The sequence below is a fragment of the Mixophyes fleayi genome, chromosome 4, assembly GCF_038048845.1.
Source record: "Mixophyes fleayi isolate aMixFle1 chromosome 4, aMixFle1.hap1, whole genome shotgun sequence".
NCBI lineage: Eukaryota > Metazoa > Chordata > Amphibia > Anura > Limnodynastidae > Mixophyes > Mixophyes fleayi.
This window is the reverse complement of record NC_134405.1, coordinates 87,973,132-87,995,180: the sequence shown is the minus strand read 5'-3', so window position 1 is coordinate 87,995,180 and position 22,049 is coordinate 87,973,132. Positions and strand designations below refer to the sequence as shown.

Genomic DNA, 22,049 nt, shown 5'->3' with positions numbered 1-22,049 from the left:
CAAAGCTACCCCACCCACTACCACTAGCTACTCTACAGCAAGCTATAGGTATATAATATTTATTTAAATGACCCCATAAAGTTCCAAAAAGTCATACAGTGGGGAATACGAGGACATATAGGAGGATGAGGTAGGAGTGGATAACAAGGTAGATGGAGAGAACTTTGCTTGTGAAAGATTTCAATCTAATGGGAATGGGCAAGACACTGACTGGGGGTGGGGTTTGCATTTAATGATAATGTGAGCATATGCAGGCTCAAAAGAGGAGATAAGGAGAGAGTGTTTTCAAATTTTGGTAAAGGCAAGGTTAAGGTAGTGGAGGAGTGGGTGACACCCGGGGAGCGGGAATGAGCAAGGAAGAAAACACCCATGTGCTAGCAAGTGTTGGAGACCGTCCTCATTAATGTGTATTTGTACCTGCCCTCTAGCAAGTGCAAAAACACATTGTTCCTAACAAGCAAATATGCGTCTTCGTGCTGGTCTGTCTCAGCCATATTTGCGTGTATGCTCTTACTCACCCTACGTTCAGGGGAGGGCTGGCACATTTCAGCTCGATCGGCAGGACTCGACTGACCAGCCTATTTTAAAAGGGAAAAAAATGCAGATGACCCAGCCCAAGGTAGCCCACTATGGGACTGGCCCGGGGGCATATGCCCCTGCCTACATTAGACTGCCCCATTCCCTCATCCATTCTGCCTCTCCAGTCATAAAGAGCCCCATGTGTCAGATGCATGTGTGCATATATATACGACCATGCTCAGTGAGCCTTTCAGAATTTACACTGCACAAACGCATGTACGGCCAACTTCGCATCATGCCCTTACTCACAAATGTAGTTGTTTAGTTAGAGCTTAGGTCAGAGCTGTAATATTAGAATACATTTAAAGTGGTGGAAGTCCTTATTAGAGAGAGATGGTGATATATTTGCAAATAACTGGTCTGCATGGTGTTTAGAGCACCGGAGGCTGTGAGCGATGGCAGCATTGGGACAGAGGGCGTGGCCACTCCCCATCATCATGATAGAGGCATGATCACACCCAGGCGCGTGCATAGTGCTTTTGAAGCACTAGGCTGCCCCGTACACTCCTTCCCTTAATCGCCTCAATCACCTCCCAAATTTTCCACTCCTAGGACAAAGCTGGTCCGATTGGGATGGCTGGACATAGTGGCAGAGCTACCATTGGTGCAGCAGGTGCGGTGCACCGGGGCCCCTGGATATAATGGGGCCTGCTGCACGCAGAGCCGTAACTAGGGTGGTGCGGGCGGTGCCATCACCCCGGGCGCAAGCCCGAGGGGGCGCAGCAGCCGCCCGCTACCTTCCCCTCTGTGTTACATAGTAAAAAAAAAAAAAAAAAAAAAAAAAATCAAAATTTTTTTGTGACCCCTCCCCCCGACTCACGGCACCCGCGCGCCCCCCCCCCCACTGCGAGTCGGGGGAGGGGGTTTTCCGCGAGAGGGGGGAGGAGCTAGTGTGGTGGCTGGTCCATGAAAGGACTATGAAAAAAAAACGCCGGCTCCCTGTCACTGCAGCATCACTGATGATGTCGCCATGCTGTCAGTGCAGAAGAGCCAACACTGCGGGGAGCTGAGAACAGACCTTAAGTAAGTGAGGGGGAGGGGGATCTGTCAGCTCAATTAGTTGTTCTCTCCCTAAGCACTGGTCTGTTATATCACATGCTGTGTGTTAGCAGCTCTCTGCTTCCAGGACTGCCCCTCTCAGCATCCCCAGCTCCTCCTGACAGCCCTGCGTTCCACCAACACTCTCACCTCTGCTCCTGATAACTATGACTCCAGTGCCCCTCCCAACTCTTGGTGCAGTACAGAGCCCCCATCATTGACCTTTCCTTGCCCTGCATATCAGTTCCCTCTGTTTCTATCCAGATATGTTTCCCTTCCTTCTGATCCCTGACGCCTGTCAATTCTGACTCCTGGACCCCCAAAATACAGCTGTAACCTCTGCACCCTCTCCATCACAGGAATGCTCTCTGTATAGTATGGCGGTCACAGGAATGCTCTCTGTATGGTATGGAGGTCACAGGAATGCTCTCTGTATGGTATGGAGGTCACAGGAATGCTCTCTGTATGGTATGGCGGTCACAGGAATGCTCTCTGTATGGTATGGAGGTCACAGGAATGCTCTCTGTATGGTATGGAGGTCACAGGAATGCTCTCTGTATGGTATGGAGGTCACAGGAATGCTCTCTGTATGGTATGGTGGTCACAGGAATGCTCTCTGTATGGTATGGTGGTCACAGGAATGCTCTCTGTATGGTATGGTGGTCACAGGAATGCTCTCTGTATGGTATGGTGGTCACAGGAATGCTCTCTGTATGGTATGGAGGTCACAGGAATGCTCTCTGTATGGTATGGAGGTCACAGGAATGCTCTCTGTATGGTATGGAGGTCACAGGAATGCTCTCTGTATGGTATGGCGGTTACAGGAATGCTCTCTGTATGGTATGGCGGTCACAGGGATGCTCTCTGTATGGTATGGCGGTCACAGGGATGCTCTCTGTATGGTATGGCGGTCACAGGGATGCTCTCTGTATGGTATGGCGGTCACAGGGATGCTCTCTGTATGGTATGGCGGTCACAGGGATGCTCTCTGTATGGTATGGCGGTCACAGGGATGCTCTCTGTATGGTATGGCGGTCACAGGGATGCTCTCTGTATGGTATGGCGGTCACAGGGATGCTCTCTGTATGGTATGGCGGTCACAGGGATGCTCTCTGTATGGTATGGCGGTCACAGGGATGCTCTCTGTATGGTATGGAGGTCACAGGAATGCTCTCTGTATGGTATGGAGGTCACAGGAATGCTCTCTGTATGGTATGGAGGTCACAGGAATGCTCTCTGTATGGTATGGCGGTCACAGGGATGCTCTCTTTATTGTATGGCGGACACTAGGAGGCTCTTTATAGTGTGTATGTATATTTTTATATATATATATATATATATATATATATATATATATATATATATATATATATATATATATATATATATATATATATATATATATATATATATATATATATGTATGTATATATTATATATATTTATTTATTTCGTGTGATGGTGATAAGGGGGCACAATGTGATAAAGATGGCTCCATGGCACGGTGTAATAAAGGAGAAACTGTGATGGAGGGAACAGTGGGATGAAGTAGCAGTGTGATACAGATGGTACCGTTACAATTATGTTTTAATTTGTTTCAGTGAGTTTTATTTAAAAAAACAATTAATTTTTTATACAGCTAGCATGTGACAGCTGCATTTAAAGTACTTTGATTCTGTGGAGGCTTATTATATAAAGATCCTTACAAAGCCAGACCGTGAAGAATGTGGAGGGAGGGGTTTCAGTGCAGTTTAGAACTTGTAAAGTGCTAGCCACGCCCCCACAGTAGGTTGACCACGCCCACTCGACTATTGACACTCCCACTTAGATGGGGGGCACCGGTGCCCTGTCTCGCCCAGGGCACTAAAATGTCTAGTTACGGCACTGGCTGCACAGGAACTAGATCGCTAGTTCCGCCTCTGGCTGGACAGAGCGCTGAAATCAGGACTGTCCTACCTAAATCTGGGCAGTTGGGAGGCACGGTATGCTTATAAAGGGAGACAGCCAGATTTGTGCATGGCAGAGTAGTGGTTCAGGTGTGGAAGAAAAGAGGATATGGTCAAAAGCATCAAGATGGTGTGTGTGTGTGTGTGTGTGTGTGTGTGTGTGTGTGTGTGTATTCTGGTGACTGAAGCGGCACAAGAGGTTGGTTGTAGTCTGAGAGCGAGTAGATTGAGTAAGGAAAATTGGAGATAGAACAGAAAACTAGATCCAGGGAGTGATTTTTGCAGTTGGTGGAAGATGAAGTCCTTTGCGACAAGCAAAAGATAGCTGTAATGAGCAAATAAAATATAACAACAAGTAAATCCTCTGCTAAGTGACATTACATTTTCATACCTTATGTAAGAAAATCTTTAAATATATATATTTTTTATAAAAATATCTTCTTTTTTTTTTTATTTCTTGGTGTGCATACAGAATGCTTTTTGCTTCTTCACAGATGAGTGCCATCAACATTAATATGACTTAATCCACCCATCTGATTCAGCTCTGTATAAAAGTGACTGCTACAGGGAGTAATGCAGTGAGGAGGACCTGAGACATCCATTTCATAGTGGAACTAAATGCACTGGGCCTATCTCTGCAGGAAGGCTTTGATCGCCTTTCTGCTATGATTTTTATTTTAATCCATTACTACTGTATAAGACCAAAAGTTGAGCTCTTTGTTTTCCCAATGTTTGCGGCAGCATTTTATTTTTGTTACTGGCCTTATTTAAAAAAAACAAACAAACAACAACTTTTCCTTTTACTGATCTCTACAAGGGAATCATAGACCCGTTCATGCTGTCTATAGTACTTTCACTATAAGCTGCTGCTTCTTGTTGTTTTTATTATCATTATTGTTGATTTATATAGCACAATGGTAATCCGCAGCACCGAACAGTAGGGAACACAGAGCATACATAAACCAGGGACATACAAGGTAGTCTGCTCATGAGAAGGAGATGCACTACCTGTTTATATTTTTTGTTAGAATAATTCATCCATGCATCCTAGATTAAATAAAAACTATGAAAATATAATCTAATATCTCAAATTACTGGGCTTTTTTTTTTTTTTTTTGCACAGCGTCAAGAATGTTTAAAAAAATAATTTAAAAAAAATACACCGTTCACATTCATCAGCAGGGAATATTGAATTATTTTCAGACAGAGTTGATAATTTTTATTGGATGTACAGATGGAGCACACGACTTCTCACTCACTACATAGCAACACTTTTGCAGTGTGGTCTAGTTAGGGGTGATTGGAAGCACTGTGTGACAAGAGGTCTATGTACATTTTACTGTGAAGAATCATGCAACACTTATAGCTGTACACAGAGAACAGCTTCGTGATGTTCCATGGCAACATAAAAATGGGAATAAATCTTCATGATATAAAGACCTGGTTGAAAAGCAGTAAGAAAGCTTGGAATAAAAAGGAAAGTGTATAGTAAAGAAAGTTGAAAGAGAGAATGTACAAGCCAATAAAGTAATATGAAGGTGGAACATGTTAGTTTTGATTATGGTCTACAGGGAATGAAGAGGATTCATTTATTTTCTTTTTCGGTGGGCTATGATGAGATTTAATAATTGAACTATACTGAATAAGGACCAAACATTGTATAGAACATGGGTTGATACGCTTTATGTAATTTTATTCGTTCCATGGAAGCTGGAATGCCACAGGTGGCCTTAACCATTTCCCAGTGACCTAGATGATTTGGGGGATTCCCGTGGCAGCATTCCGTACCACCTCCGGTGTTTGTTACCGATTTAATGCCATTTTACCAAATTCCACGGTGGCGCCACTGAGAATTTAACTATGATTTGGCTTTAGAAATGGGCGACCCAATACAGATCTCCACTGCGCACCACCAATAAGATCACTTGTGATGGTGTCGATATTGGTATAATAAATAGGAAGATTTGACCACCATTGCATTCATGTGATTATTTATGCTTCAAAAAATGTTCATGTCATGCGCACTCCTTCCAAAATAAGTTTCCCAGCATCCATGATACCATGCCACTTACTAAGAGTAACCAAGTCATTTTATTGTATGGATTTCACTGACACAGAAATGTTGGTCACAATCCTGTGTGCGTTTGCAGCATATTTATTATTATTATTATTATTATTTATTATTATTTATTATTTAATAATAATAATAATTATTATTATTTATCTATTTTTGGCCCTATAGATTAATCAAAGGTGGTGTTATAGTACACTCACACCTACTATCCAAGCAATTTGGACTAGTTAAGGTATAAATTCACACCCCTCTTCAGGGGTTAATGGGTAGATGATGGGACTGCTTAATATTTTTCACTTTGAATTTGCTGTATAGAGCAATAGGCAGTATTAGCAGAGTACAGCATTTAGATATTTTCAGAATTAAATGCTCTGATTTTTCAAGTATGTCTACAGTCCCCTTCCATTCTATACGCACTCATATTGCTTCCTAAATATTTTTATTAGATTGACAATATTTGAACATGTGGCTATGCCTGGTGTCTTTCCATGCTGTCTCTCCTAACACCCAGGCGACATGCTGTCATTGATTCAGTCTCTGAGCAGGCAGTGCAGCCCGCCCCTGTAGACCAGCCTCACATAAGCAGCTAGTTGAGATGTTACTGTGTTTGACAGTAGGACAATATGGCGAGATGCAGCATCTGTGTGTGTTCCTCCTCAATTATTCTCTCCAACAATTAACACCGCGCTAACCTGACACATTTCCTCGTTTTTGCTTTTGTAAATCATTGCCCCTTCTAATATTCCAGAGATTAATATTTTTCTTTCAGGCAAGTGCCGCCATTCACCCGTCAAGCAGTGTGAACATTATGTTGCTGTCAAGATGTCTGGGGATTACCCAGCATGCACTGCCTGTGAGAAAGTGACACCATAGAGGCCTACTTTTGAGATGTTTATTTTGAGAGTAAGCTGACAGGCATGAAGCTCTGATCCCAGAGTAACAATCTCATTTAATTAAAGCCCTCTTTATACTAGAGATTTTCCCACTGTTTCCTTTATTTTTATAACCTATATATTAGAATTTCAGAACAATTGTTAGTTTGATTGTTGGGGTAAATGTCAGTAAGGACTTGAAATACTGTAGCTAGTTTCATGCAGTTTAAAAGTCTAAAATAATTTTGTCTTTCATTTGTGTTTGTGGCTTCTTAATGTGGTACCAACAATACCAGGACATACACATTTTATAACATTATTAAGACTGTGTTGTGTGTGTTTTTTTTGTTTTTTTTTTAATCATTCATAAAACATGTTGGTCTGTAGTCCAAAAGGTATGACTATATATTACATAGGCACACAGTCTTTGTGGCCTCTGGAGAATGTAGCTATTGGGACGATTCTAGGTGTACTATAATATTACTAACTGTTGCTATCTTGTACAGTGCACTAGGACATTCTGTGATATTGTATCCTACTTTGTGATTTCCCCTGCTGCTAGTTCAACAGGAGTTGAAAAGCCCCATTGCAAATGTAATTGCATTGCTTTTGCAATAGGTAACCGCTTATAAATGCCACAAAGTTTAATTCTGAATTCAATTTGAATATTTCTTAGTAGTGAGAAGTTATATTCAGGATGTACAGTTTCTTGAAAATGTACAAGCCTATATTATAAATATTAATTTTTTCTTTCCCTTTCATAGGTACCAGTGATCCTTATGTAAAGTTCAAACTCAACAAGAAGACCTTGTACAAAAGCAGAGTTATCTACAAAAACTTGAATCCAGTGTGGGATGAAACCTTTGTATTGCCTATCCAAAACCTTGAACAGAAACTCCACCTTAAGGTGATTGTAGTGGAATCGGTATAGCCGCTCTTCCTTACTGCCTGTACTTACAAACTCATTTGTTTTTTTCATCGTGCTTTACAGGTTTATGATCGAGATTTGACAACAGATGACTTTATGGGGTCTGCTTTTCTAAATCTGCAAGAACTGGAACTAAATAAGTATGTTACAATTACCGATCCTGTAATATAGAATGCAGTCTACAGTAGCTCATTTATGTCCATCATTGTAGGATGTCTATCTTGCAACAATATGCAATATTTGTTTGTATTCTTATATAAGTACTTTTTATGCCATTGATCTAGGCAGAGAAGCAGCTTGTTTACTGTACAACTAAATATTGTGTAAGGGCACAAAGGTCTATGTAAGGTTAAGATAACTTGAGTTTGTCCTTCATAAATATCTAAAGCTGTACTACAGTGCAGCCCTCCTAGCCCCCAAATGAAGCCCCCATGGCTGCTACATGCAGCCATATTTTTCTGTTCTGTATTATAAACCGAGGAACTTAATTTTGTTAGTCAACTTAAAATAAGGGGGGATCCTACTCGCCCATCTGCCCCTATTGTTTTTGGCTTGAATTGTAAGTGGGGCTGAGGAAATCTGCTCAGACTATTCGTGGGGGGCTCCACTACCACCTTTTACTAGGATGTGTGGTCTTCCTCCTGATGGGGATGGGTAATGTGATAATAATCAGCCCTATCAGCCCAATTATTACCTTTTCCCTGTTTATTTTGATAGAGCTCTTGTATTTTAAAAGTTAATCTATTGATATTATTATTTCTTATTATTATTATCACTACTACTACTACTTTTTATTACTTTCACAATTCTACTTCTATTTCCTTTCCTTCAGCTGTACATGCTGTTTCATTGACCTTACTATTTAGTATTACCATTTGCCCACATATTGTATGATTTGTAGATTTGATTTGTTTTTGTTTTTTTTTTCCTTTTTAAGTTAGTATAAAAAGTTTTATGATCTCATTATCTGTTCATTTCTATAGAGTTAACTTTATTGGATACTCTGCACAGAAATACATCAAGATAGATCTGTAATGTGATGTGTATTTAACTGATACATTATTTAAAAAAAAAAAAAAAAAATTCATTCCAGTGCTGACAGCAACTCTCTTTAAAATACCTTTTTTGCTCCTATATGGCAGATGGTTTGTGCTGTGTTTTGGACCTGAATAATGACACACTATTGGGATTTCATTATGATTGTCAATACAGTTTACCGAGCTGCAATATGTCAGAATAATGTGAAAGTTGTTTTTTGAGCGAAGGAGCGTGAAATTTTCTGATATTCCAATGTAACTGATGCAGAAAGTCCTCGCAGTTCAGATGATCCACAACATTCCAAGTGAAATACAGATATTTAGTGATTACTTGTGCCTTTTATTTTCTTGTAGGCCTGTGGAAAAAGTGTTCCGGTTGGAAGATCCCAATAGCTTAGAGCACGATATGGGGGCGATTGTTGCAGATGTCAATCTGTCCATCAGGATGCGAGACATGAAAAATAATAATGTAGGTAGATTCTCACTTCTGATCTTGATTGGTAACGAAAACACTTTCCTACCAAAAGTATATGTATATCAATGGAACATCTGTAACAAACTACCTATTTTATTATACTGAGAATTTACATGTGACATATTCAGGGATTCTCATACTCTGTGGCAGTCATGCCGTAGTAATAGAGACAAATCTATTTAATCTTTATAACATAATTATTTTGTTTGCCTATGACATACTTTACTGAGCAGCCTCCTAGATGTTTGATCTCTAGAGACGTGTTGAATTCTAGACCTTTCACTCCGTATAACTACTACAATCTCCAGTAAGAGGAATACAGATGTTCAAGTTAGTTGTTAATTAGAATTTTGAGCTTTTCCTTAATGACCAATTAGAAAAATCATTAATTTCATTTTATTTATAAAGTGCCAAAGTATAGCACAGTGCTGTACATTGAGGAGGGAATCATGATGCAAACAGATGATATACAATTATATGAAAATGTAACGATGCCTTAAACTTACAATGTAAGTGGTGTGGGGTGTACTTGATACATAATATAGTGGAATAACAATTGTAGCTTTTGGTGAGGCTACATGTACAAGGACAAAGGCACTGAGATTGTTCCTGGATCCAGGTAGTTGGTAGATACAGATACAGTGCTGGGGTCTGGCTCTGACCAGTTGGGAGGTACAGTGCTGGGGTCTGGCTCTGACCAGTTGGGAGGTACAGAGCTAGGGTCTGGCTCTGACCAGTTGGTAGGTACAGTGCTGGGGTCTGGCTCTGACCAGTTGGGAGGTACAGAGCAGGGGTTTGGCTCTGACCAGTTGGGAGGTACAGAGCAGGGGTCTGGCTCTGACCAGTTGGGAGGTACAGAGCTGGGGTCTGGCTCTGACCAGTTGGGAGGTACAGAGCTGGGGTCTGGCTCTGACCAGTGGGGAGGTACAGAGCAGGGGTCTGGCTCTAACCAGTTGGGAGGTACAGGTACAGAGCTAGGGTCTGGCTCTGACCAGTTGGTAGGTACAGTGCTGTGGTCTGGCTCTGACCAGTTGGGAGGTACAGAGCTAGGGTCTGGATCTGACCAGTTGGGAGCTACAGAGCTGGGGTCTGGCTCTGACCAGTTGGTAGGTACAGAGCTAGGGTCTGGCTCTGACCAGTTGGTAGGTACAGTGCTGGGGTCTGGCTCTGACCAGTTGGGAGGTACAGAGCTAGGGTCTGGCTCTGACCAGTTGGGAGGTACAGAGCTAGGGTCTGGCTCTGACCAGTTGGGAGGTACAGAGCTGGGGTCTGGCTCTGACCAGTTGGGAGGTACAGAGCTGGGGTCTGGCTCTGACCAGTTGGGAGGTACAGAGCTAGGGTCTGGCTCTGACCAGTTGGGAGGTACAGAGCTGGGGTCTGGCTCTGACCAGTTGGGAGGTACAGAGCTGGGGTCTGGCTCTGACCAGTTGGGAGGTACAGAGCTGGGGTCTGGCTCTGACCAGTTGGGAGGTACAGAGCTGGGGTCTGGCTCTGACCAGTGGGGAGGTACAGAGCAGGGGTCTGGCTCTAACCAGTTGGGAGGTACAGGTACAGAGCTAGGGTCTGGCTCTGACCAGTTGGGAGGTACAGGTACAGAGCTAGGGTCTGGCTCTGACCAGTTGGGAGGGACAGGTACAGAGCTAGGGTCTGGCTCTGACCAGTTGGGAGGGACAGGTACAGAGCTAGGGTCTGGCTCTGACCAGTTGGGAGGTACAGAGCAGGGGTCTGGCTCTGACCAGTTGGGAGGTACAGAGCTAGGGTCTGGCTCTGACCAGTTGGGAGGTATAGAGCTAGGGTCTGGCTCTGACCAGTTGGGAGGTATAGAGCTAGGGTCTGGCTCTGACCAGTTGGGAGGTACAGAGCTGGGGTCTGGCTCTGACCAGTGGGGAGGTACAGAGCTGGGGTCTGGCTCTAACCAGTTGGGAGGTACAGGTACAGAGCTAGGGTCTGGCTCTGACCAGTTGGGAGGTACAGGTACAGAGCTAGGGTCTGGCTCTGACCAGTTGGGAGGTACAGAGCTAGGGTCTGGCTCTGACCAGTTGGGAGGTACAGAGCTAGGGTCTGGCTCTGACCAGTTGGGAGGTATAGAGCTAGGGTCTGGCTCTGACCAGTTGGGAGGTATAGAGCTAGGGTCTGGCTCTGACCAGTTGGGAGGTACAGAGCTGGGGTCTGGCTCTGACCAGTGGGGAGGTACAGAGCTGGGGTCTGGCTCTAACCAGTTGGGAGGTACAGGTACAGAGCTAGGGTCTGGCTCTGACCAGTTGGGAGGTACAGGTACAGAGCTAGGGTCTGGCTCTGACCAGTTGGGAGGTACAGGTACAGGTACAGAGCTAGGGTCTGGCTCTGACCAGTTGGGAGGTACAGGTACAGAGCTAGGGTCTGGCTCTGACCAGTTGGGAGGTACAGGTACAGAGCAGGGGTCTGGCTCTGACCAGTTGGGAGGTACAGGTACAGAGCTAGGGTCTGGCTCTGACCAGTTGGGAGGTACAGAGCTAGGGTCTGGCTCTGACCAGTTGGGAGGTACAGAGCTAGGGTCTGGCTCTGACCAGTTGGGAGGTACAGAGCAGGGGTCTGGCTCTAACCAGTTGGGAGGTACAGGTACAGAGCTAGGGTCTGGCTCTGACCAGTTGGGAGGTACAGGTACAGAGCTAGGGTCTGGCTCTGACCAGTTGGGAGGTACAGGTACAGAGCTCGGGTCTGGCTCTGACCAGTTGGGAGGTACAGAGCTCGGGTCTGGCTCTGACCAGTTGGGAGGTACAGAGCTCGGGTCTGGCTCTGACCAGTTGGGAGGTACAGAGCTCGGGTCTGGCTCTGACCAGTTGGGAGGTACAGAGCTCGGGTCTGGCTCTGACCAGTTGGGAGGTACAGAGCTCGGGTCTGGCTCTGACCAGTTGGGAGGTACAGAGCTCGGGTCTGGCTCTGACCAGTTGGTGAATACAGGCACTGTATTAAATGTTACAGTTTAATTGAAACAAATTGTGCTAGAGAGCAGAAAACTTTAAAAATGAAAACCATAATATGTTGCATCTACCAAGAACCCTGTATTCTAGGATGTGTGTTTCATGCTCTGTTGATGCACTGTATTCCATTCATAGAACAATATCTTTGTGTGAAACGCATTTCTGAGCATAATGGCTTTATAAAAAAAAATGATAATCTGACCATGATATTTGTCTATGTTTTCAAGAACTCGTGCACATGAGCGCCACAGTATTTTGTTGCAGGTACACTGTACATGTCAGGTAACTTGTCCAAGTTAACTCATCAGGTCACGAACATACATTTAATGGAGAGCAATAGAGCCTATATGCATGTGCCCTAATGGGCTACTGTGGCTGTGTAACAATAGGAGATATCCTTCCCTTTCCTTGCATGTGTCCAACACAAGTAATTATTCGTACTTTGGAGTGAGTTGTATGTAACAGAACATCACCCACAAGTTTCCGCAGCTGCTATAGACTATATGAACGGACCAATTCTTTAAAACCACACAGCTGGACAGAGAATCGCAGCGTTATCTTTAGAACAAAATGTTTCAAAGTCTTAATTTGGTGTTTATGATACATTCCTCATCTTTACATTCCGTTTTCCTTTTAGTTGTTCCAGCCTTGCTAACCTTGTGAGAAATGAAATAGACATAAATGTGCAGACTGATATTTTACACTCTTGGCACCTATTACCCTAGTAGCCGAGATATCTCTTGAATATGTTGAACTGAATTATGTGATACCTGACAGATAGTAAAAAACGCATTTAGGGATGTGTGTATAATATAATTAACATTGCAACAGAATCCACAGGAGTATGTAGGTACGCATTACTTTACCTTGTAGAAATTGTGTAGAGATGCAATTTTGTGAGCTGAATCAATATTTATACTTCTGCTCAGAATAAAATGTAGTGTTTTGTGTGAACTTACTATGCAGGTGTATATTTGTGTTCTTCATTTTCTAACAATCCTTCTATTTTCTATTTTTTTCTTCAAGCAGAGATGGTCGTCGCGGTCAAGGCTTGGTGTGTCTAAGGTAAATTGTCTACAGCGTCTTGTATAATACCATGCGGTTTCCTTTATGATGGCACCTTCTGTTTCGGGAGTATAACAAAGGCCATTTTGTACCAGTCACCTGCACGCAGTGGAAGCAGACATTTGTGGGGTGAACTCAAGGTTACTGAATATTCGTTCACCCCATTTGCCCATTAATTCTAGTGATAAGTTCCTAGTGGTTTGATATTATAAATATTGGTTAAGCCCAAAAAGTGTCTGTACTCTAAGTTAAGTTAAATGTCATTTTTGGTATGTTTTTTTTTGTGTTTTTTAATATTACTTCACGAAGATTATAATACCACAATAGAATACATTCATACAACAAGACATTGCGCAACTGATGATGTGACAACCTACATACAGTAATATATAAAAAAAAACAAAAACTATTTTACATGAAGTTAAGAGTTGGTCAAAGTGAATGTTTACTTGAAGTGTTGTATAGACAATGGTGCCTCACGGGTATGCAGTATAGACTCACAGGAGAAGTGTTCTAGTCTGTCTGGTTTTGAAAAATCAGACAGTGTTTGTAGGATCTGCTCTCTGGGGCTCAAATTAGCCGAATGTCTGCCTTGTCTTATCACAGCCTGTCTTGTGACTATGGAAAGTTGTTAATAACCCAGATAAGAGTGTGCATCATGCTGACAGGTCATTCAGTTCTCAAGGTTCTGACTAACATCTTAATATCCCACTAATAAAATATCAGCGATGCTGAGGAGTGATAAGTGATTCACAAATTAACAAGGTAATTTTCTTGCTGCTGGTTGAAGAAGTGTGAGGTATCACTCGCCAGTACATGATATATAGTTTGTGTTGACATTTCAAATGCACATTTTTGTGGGCGTAATGATTACATGACATGCATGATAACCTATTTACTGCATACACTGTAAATGTGTTCTTATGTGTCTGGCAATAAACTTGCCTAATGAAGGGGCCTCTGTGCTCTGAAAGCTAGCAAATATAATCTTTTATTTATTTTTTTTCAATAATGATATCACTCTTATACTTTTGTCTTTTTTGACGCAAAAGTATTTAACATCACATATGTGTCTGGCAATATTGTATTTTTCATGTTTGCTATCTTTGTACTGTCAATTGGCCAGCAGAGGGCAGCAAAGCATAACCTGTACCAGTCTGAAATACTGAGCTACTTCCTGCCGGGCAGGGTTTACGGTGTATGAATGTATGGCAATTTAACTGGGAAAGGAATTTCCCATAATGCTTCAGAAAACCTGACAAACAGTTGTATGCTCTAGTTTATTGATTCTGCTAGTGCACTAAAACAGCAGTACATCAATAACCATCTTTAGTTAGGAAACCCTGAGCTGTGGAGGAGTAATAGTGGTTAGGAAAACAGCATTGAGTCAAGAGCGGAAAAAATGTGAGCGTGGGGAATACGGCTTTCATGGGAGAGATGGGCTGTGGAAATGCAGCAAGAGAAAGTATATACTGTGCAGGCCTCTCATGCATCAGCAGCAACCAGAAAGTCTCCTGAGTACAGCCTTCAAAAACCAACCTAAAATTGTGTTCCAGGGAGCGGCCTAATGGCTAACAGGTTTTTTTGCATTGGCGTTTCAACTTCTTGCCTCATTCCATATCATTGAATATGGAGGAGGGGGGGCTCTTTTCATTTTTCTTTTCTTTTTTTTTTTTGTTCTTTAAAGTTTCCAGACAGTTGTTGAACTGGCTCAATAGGGGGGGGGGGTGAATTGTGGCATGACTGCACATAATCCTTCTGGTGCTTGCAAATCTGTGATAATACATCCTCCACTTAAGACACTTCTAATAGGATGTCCTAAATACTATAAATAATTAGATATTTTATAGTATATTAGCCCTTTCTACTGGCTAACAGCAGTGTGCGTGGTGTTTTTGTGTTTTTCTGGTAAACCTGCCCTCTCTAGTACCTATTATATATATAAATTGATAAAGCACCTTCCCTTTTTGCATAGTACTTAATGAAAGACAACTTCTTGCTGTATGTAAAGCTGGGCCAATCCCACAATAAACCACTGTTTAGTCCGATATCACATTAGTGAGTATGTCGTCCCCTACGATTATGTCTTATCGTACAAAAGCACATCATAGTGTTCGATTTTGATTTTATTAATGGACTAAAAATCACTATCGGCGATGGAACAGTGTGGGGCAAATGGGGAAGCATGTACGCACTCACAACCAGCAGTGTAGGCAGATCTCTGTAGGGTGTAGTCATCATCTTTTCGGCAGATGGTTATGACAGATTTGAAGGTAAATCCTGTAGGTGTGTACACATGAACCTGTATGCTCATCGGGACTTTCAGTCGTTGGTAAAATCGTTACAGAAATCGCATCTGCAATAATTTTCTATAGTGTGTTCCCAGTTAACTGTGCACAGCAAAGTGCATCAGCGAGGAAAGCAATTGCATAACTTTGATGCTTGTTACTGATGCAAAAGTGACCTCTATATAGTTTTCTAGAATGGTGTATGTTGTGGAAATGGTAACTGCTTGCTAGACTGTAGAACTACATCACCTCTTAGGCATAGTAATATTGATTTTATACGTCTCATATGGTAGCATTGTGTGATTTGCGGATAAAGCTGTTTTAATGTGTTTGATGTGACGATCTGACAGTGTTCTGCCTGAGCTGAAATCTGAACGCCGTGTAGTCCTACCTTCCCTTCTCACAGGTGTTTGCAGCCCACACAGCTCTCAAGGACTCTGGTGCGCATTACGTACATGTGTTAATTTTTTCCGAACCCCCTGTCCTGGATCTCCCGGTGGTTCAGCTTTTTATCACAGAAAATGTTATAAACTATAAACTGTTCTCTCCATGCTTTGCACATCCTACTGGCAGCAAGAAAGGGGTTATGTTAGCACTGTTGTACATTTTTATATTTGCAAAATAGGTCAGATATGAGTGTGTTTTGGGAAAGTGGACAAAAGCAGCAGACGGGGGAAGGGGGAAAAAAATAACATAGAGAGTATCACTTCAAACATGACTGCGTTAAATGCTGAAATGTTCAAAGTACGACAGCGAAAGATAAAGCCTTTGATGGGAAGTGGATGTTTCCCAGGGACATTACAAGCAGTAATCCAGATGTTCTGGTGTAATGCAATGAGTGTCCGTGGATAGATGCCGAGCTCAGCCAAGTACAGCTTGCTGTAGGCCCTACCCCTCCACTCCCATGCTGTTCTGCCATATGGAAGTAATCTCCAGTCCCCTTTTAATAGCCAGCATTAGATTCCATTTTCACAAGGCTCATACAGCTAAGTGGAGCTGCTTTATGGACAACTTAGATAGAAGCACTTCCAAGATAAACATTCGGTTTGAAATAAGGACATACCAAGCCACAAAATTATTTTAGGACATATTTCATAGAGTCGCTGCCATTTCACCGCAGCAGCTGCCAGACTGGAGGATGCGTCTTTGATCCTTGCTGGACAATACTCCCAATCACATTACCGAGAGTGTACGGAGAACGCAGACAAAAAGGGCATGTTCTGTGACTCTTCACTCCTTAATTATTTAGTCTGTCAGGGCAAGTAGTAAAAATGATAACGGACTGACTTTAAAAATGAAGACTTACACTTTATTAATGTTTTACTTTGGTTTGGTTAATAGACAATTTAATGTACTTGAAACACATTTAAACTCTGAGCATTAAAACTAGTTGTTTTTCGTACACCAGGAGTGTCATCATTTATTTAAGATTCATTTAACCATTGAGCTCATCCTTATACCAAATACAGCCCCCCTCCGCCGCTCCCAAACATGTTACCTAATTTAGAGTACTGTTTAAACAAGCTATGCAGGTGGCGCAGACTTCTCCTAGTATCCAATGGGAATTCAACGCCATTCCTGCTGGCTATACAATATGATACAGGCACTGTTATATACAAGTAGCAGATGTTCTATGGATTTTGCTTGGTGCTATATCTGTTCTGATCAGTCTGAAGTAGTTATGTGTTCTAATGTTTGAGGCGTCCTGTGCTGGAAGGGGCCCAGAATGTCCTTCAGCAAACTGTGGTATACCTAGAGAAAGTAATCGTAGAGCAAGTCTCTTGCTGTATGTACAATGCACATTAGACGTCATGACGTGTCTAGTACAACTAGTACTGCTGGTGACCAGCACAGACAAGATCCTTTTTTAAAGCAGCAATCGCACATAGAATTCTTTTTTCTTTAAATAGCTTGCTTTAAAAAGTACTTTTTTAAGCGTATATCTGTCATTTTCTCAGCTACCCTTCTATAAATCTCCATTTTCAAAATATCTTCTTTTGGCAAACAAAAATGGCTGCTAGAGACTCACAGCCATATTTGCCTACTCTCCTGGAATTTCCGGAAAGTTCTCGAATTTCAGGGAGTCCTCCCAGAAGAGTAGGGATCATCCTGGGTGTTGGTGGAGGTGGGGGTTAATGAGGCTATTTGGGTTGTCAAAACATGCAATGCTGTGAATTTCTGCATTTCATAGCAGGGGGTGGGGCCAAGGCACCACACCCCCTCTTTCCTTGGTCACCTGACCTCCCCTCTGAGGTCTCCCAGAGGGGAGGTTTTAAAAGTGGGTAACAATGCTCTCCACATGTCATGTGATGGCAGAGAGAGGGGGGGGGGGAGGAGGATGTCACAGTACAGACAGAGCTCAAAGTGTTGTCCAAAGCGTCTCTGCTCACTATTTCATGAGACGCATGACTGGTTACCTTGATAGTCCAGAATCCTACATCTTTAATAGCAGACTGAAGGAACTGAAAAAGGGAACATGGTAAATACCATCATTCTCCATATAACCTGCCTCAGTGTTCTAAACACACCTGATTTTTTTTTTTTTTTTTTTTCTCGTAGGATTGCTGCTTTAACATTTGCTTTACAAACCTAATGTAAATAATGGATGCTTTTGTTTGCATGTGGTATTAATTGTTATAACATTGGTGTTTTTTGAATATTTGCTTTTTGTCAGACAACCTCCATGCAGTCCCTGCAGTTATCAGAGTCCCTACGAAAGAACCAGCTCTGGAATGGAACGGTCAGCATCACTTTGCTGGAAGGGATTAACCTTCCTGACGCTGCTGCCTTAGATTCTTTTGTAAGGTTCAAGCTCGGTGATCAGAAGTACAGAAGTAAGGTAAGGGGTTTTGTTTTTGTTTGCTTTTTTATTATTTTTTTTAACCTACTAATCTGTATATAATATACTCAAACTCCTTTTTTTTCCTGTCTCTAATTACTTTTATGAACATTAATATAGCCATATGTTTGTCTTGCAGTACCGTAGTGGGCAACAGGATATTTATAGTAGCTGTCAAGGTGACGGCACATGTTGTATCTGCAGAGATACTTCTTATTATAAAGCCCTTATTTTAGTTACATCCCCTACAACTGCATATCTTATTCTAGGAATATAAGCTTAACCTGTCTTTTAAAGGTTTATCCAATCACGGATCAATTTGCAAAGACCACCTAGGCTTACAGGCTGGTTAGTGTTCATTATGCTGTTCCTTTGTCATCACTAGCTTGGAAAAGGGGAATTATTCATGGTTAAGGGGGCAGCATGTCATCTTCTTGAGGACTAAATGGTGCCATTAACTGCCTGTTGCTCAACACTGGTACATCTACTGCTTTGTACAAATGTATATCCTAAATACAATAAATGTTATAAATGGACAGGTTTCCTGTCCGAATCCTTAGCCACACTTATAGAGGTTTGTTTAATTATTAAAAAAAATTCAGATTGATGTTTTAGTTTCCACATATAAAAGAACTGAACACGTCCCGCTAACGTGGAATTATGAAATCGGGGTAACCCCGCATCTGCAGTTACCCTGACTTTCCAGAGATAATATTATGCTGTTTAAGATTTTTGCTACTTTTGCAGTGTGTTCTTGCCAGAATTCTAATTGGAGTCTTTGAGTTGTTACAGCGGAATGTCACGTTTGTAAATAATACTGTGAATCTTAATCTGTGCATACGATTGATGGGATGCAAGATGGGATGTACTAAATTGAATTGTAATAACATTTCTTAAATGTTTTCTAGACGCTGTGTAAGCGCGCAAATCCTCAGTGGAGGGAGCGCTTTGATTTTCACTACTTCTGTGACAGGATGGGGATATTGGAGATTGAAGTGTGGGGAAAAGATAGCCGCAAACACGATGACCTGTTGGGGATGTGAGTACATTTCAAATAAATTTTTGTGTTTTTTAATTTGTGCATAATATAATGAATCTCAATGCATAATGTATGTGCAAATCATCTTGAAGGAAGGGAGAGGGTATACTGGGCTGGGAAAAATGCAAAATCCACTACTACCTCCACATACAAGGAACACGTGGAAAACGCCTTCGTTTTGCACCTGTGTCCCTGGAAGATTCGATCAGCGCAGTTCAAAGTGCACGCCTAATCTCCACTCTCAACGCGCTCCCACAAACTAAAAGTGTTCCTAGGGTGCGGGGAGGAAGTAAAATCTGATGTGTACTGTGTAAAAGTGTTGACATCGCATCAAGTTCCGACAGCCTACCATTTTAGAACAACCCCATTCATTAAATAAGATGCTGCCAATTTTCTCATCTAACGCTGCTGTCTCCAGCCTAATTTATGGCTTAAATTAACCATCATCATCATCATCATCATCATCATCATCAACAATATTTATTCCGTAGTGCTTTACAATTGGGAACAGAGAGGTATGAGGGCACTGCTTGCAATATATGGATTGAGGAGACATTGCACCCAAGTGACAACAACAGAAATTGTACCAAAGTTTTTTTTTTCTTTCTTACTTTGAGCAAAGTGCAGCCAGAAGGTACCCAAATATTCCTATTAAAAGTATAGGAGGAGATCTAGTGCAAAATAGAAGTGTTTTTGTAGAGTGAAAATAGCTGTGCATCCTTGCATGCAGCAAGGAATGCCCTTAATCATGAGCCCTTTAGTGCTAATCAATAATCTTATCCTCATATCTTATCATTCTCATATTGAACTGATGTTTTTACACTGGCCTGCAAAATTAGGTGCACCAGTATATCTACTAGTCATATCGCACATGAGGCCTAATGAGTTTCACATAGGGACCAGGACACACAACATTAAAACTGTACATTATAATGACCCCTTATACATGTTAAGCACAAAGAGTATCTACTCCATACAGTAACCATTGATAGTCTGTAATTTATTGAAGTTAACGTTGATGATAGTTCCTAGAGTCCTGTACCATTCTTTATTCATGGCTGTGTTCTTAGGCAAAATTGTGAGTGATCCCACTCCATTGGCTGAGAAGCAACCCCACACATGAATGGTCTCAGGTTGCTTTACTGTTGGCATGACACAGGACTGATGGTAGCGCTCACCTTTCCTTCTATGGACAAGCGTTTTTTCAGATGGCCCAAACAATCTGAAAGGGGATTCATCAGAGAAAATGACTTTACTCCAGTCCTCAGCAGTCCAATCCCTGTACCTTTTGCAGAATATCAGTCTGTCCCTGATGTTTCCACTGGACAGAAGTGGCTTCTTTGCTGGCCTTCTTGACACCAGGCCATCCTCCAAAAGTCTTTGTCTCACTGTACGTGCAGATGCACTCACACCTGCCTGCTGCCATTCCTGAGCAAGCTCTGCACTGGTGGGAGTGGGCTCGCTCACAATTTTGCCTAAGAACACAGCCATGAATAAAGAATGGTACCAAAACATCTTCCAAGAGCAATTTCTCCAAACCATCCAAGAACAGTTTGGTGGCAAACAATGCCTTTTCCAGCATGATGGAGCACCTTCCCACAAGGCAAAAGTGATAACTAAGTGGCTCGGCGATGAAAACATCGACATTTTGGGTCCATGGCCAGGAAACTCCCCAGACCTTAATCCTATTGAGAACTTGTGGTCAAACCTCAAGAGGCGGGTGGACAAGCAAAAACCCACAAATTCTGACAAACTCCAAGCATTGATTAGGTAAGAATGGGCGGCCATCAGTCAGTATGTGGCCCAGAAGTTGATTGACAGCATGCCAGGGCGAATTGCAGAGGTCTTCAAATAGAAGGGTCCATAAACTTAATGTAATTGTCAATAAAAGTCATGACCCTTATGAAATGCTTGTAATTTTACTTCAGTATACCATAGCAACATCTGACAAAATGGTCTAAAAACACTGAAGCGCAGCGACCTTTGTGAAAAACAATATTTGTGTTATTCTCAAAACTTTTGACCATGGCTGTATATGATGCTTTGGTTGATCAAGGAGAAAGTAGTGAACTTGATGGTTTGATAGAAGTATTTGTTTCGCAGCCTAGATACCATGATTTTCCAGCAAAGGGGAGCTATCGATGTCTCTGTTGAAATGTTGTTTGTTGTCTGTAAACTATTTTAACAGTGACCATGTGGGTCAATTAGAGGTTACATTTGAATATAATCCGTGTTTATAAAAAAAAAAAGAAAATATAGAAGACTGTTGTGTTCACTTTGAGGGTGGTGGTGGGGGAGTAGGAGCCGTCAATAAAACGATTCACCTCTTATGATTTGTGGGCAATTAAAATTTGAAGAATTTTGGACAAACTGAAAATGCCAACTCTGTCTTCTGTTGAGATGCTGGCACTGTACTCTGCCTTCTAGTCTCAGTAGGCACTGGGCAAACATTTACTGAAGTGCTAGACTGTCCATAGAACATCCACTTGCTCTTTTATGCATTTGTGAAGAGGTTTATTGTAATATACCTTGCTGAATGAAGTTTTATTTACAATGTTCCATTAGAAATATTCTGGGATTCAATCTATTGTGTTAGTGTACTAGTTGAAGATGTTTGTTAAATCTGACACTGCACTTTTTATTTAGGTGTAAAGTAGATATTGCTGGATTGCCCAGTGAGCAGACCAGTCGTCTAGAAGTGCCCCTGGAGCATAACCAAGGATCCATACATCTGATGATTGCTCTTACACCCTGCACAGGAGTCTCTATTTCCGACCTCTGTGTGTGTCCGCTGGCGGACCCAGGGGAGAAGGAGCAGATTAGAGACAGATATGTAAGTACAGATTTTGACTAGATGTTGATGTAGAGACATATCATTCATTGCTACCAAATATTCCACTTTGGTTTCA

General features: G+C 42.0%; 1 protein-coding gene across 2 annotated transcripts in view; it reads left to right on the top strand.

Annotated features, from left to right (window-relative positions):
- The window catches only part of MCTP2 (multiple C2 and transmembrane domain containing 2), a 134,555-nt gene that overhangs the window by 58,413 nt on the left and 54,093 nt on the right, over window positions 1–22,049 (top strand). Inside the window, exons 5-11 of one of the 2 annotated variants that reach the window (XM_075207709.1) lie at window positions 7,274–7,416; window positions 7,501–7,577; window positions 8,829–8,943; window positions 12,939–12,974; window positions 17,937–18,101; window positions 19,010–19,140; window positions 21,787–21,973. In XM_075207709.1, coding sequence (XP_075063810.1) covers window positions 7,274–7,416; window positions 7,501–7,577; window positions 8,829–8,943; window positions 12,939–12,974; window positions 17,937–18,101; window positions 19,010–19,140; window positions 21,787–21,973 — 854 coding nt within the window. Of the gene's footprint in view, window positions 1–7,273; window positions 7,417–7,500; window positions 7,578–8,828; window positions 8,944–12,935; window positions 12,975–17,936; window positions 18,102–19,009; window positions 19,141–21,786; window positions 21,974–22,049 lie in introns of both variants that reach the window. The other variant, XM_075207708.1, reaches the window with a different exon arrangement.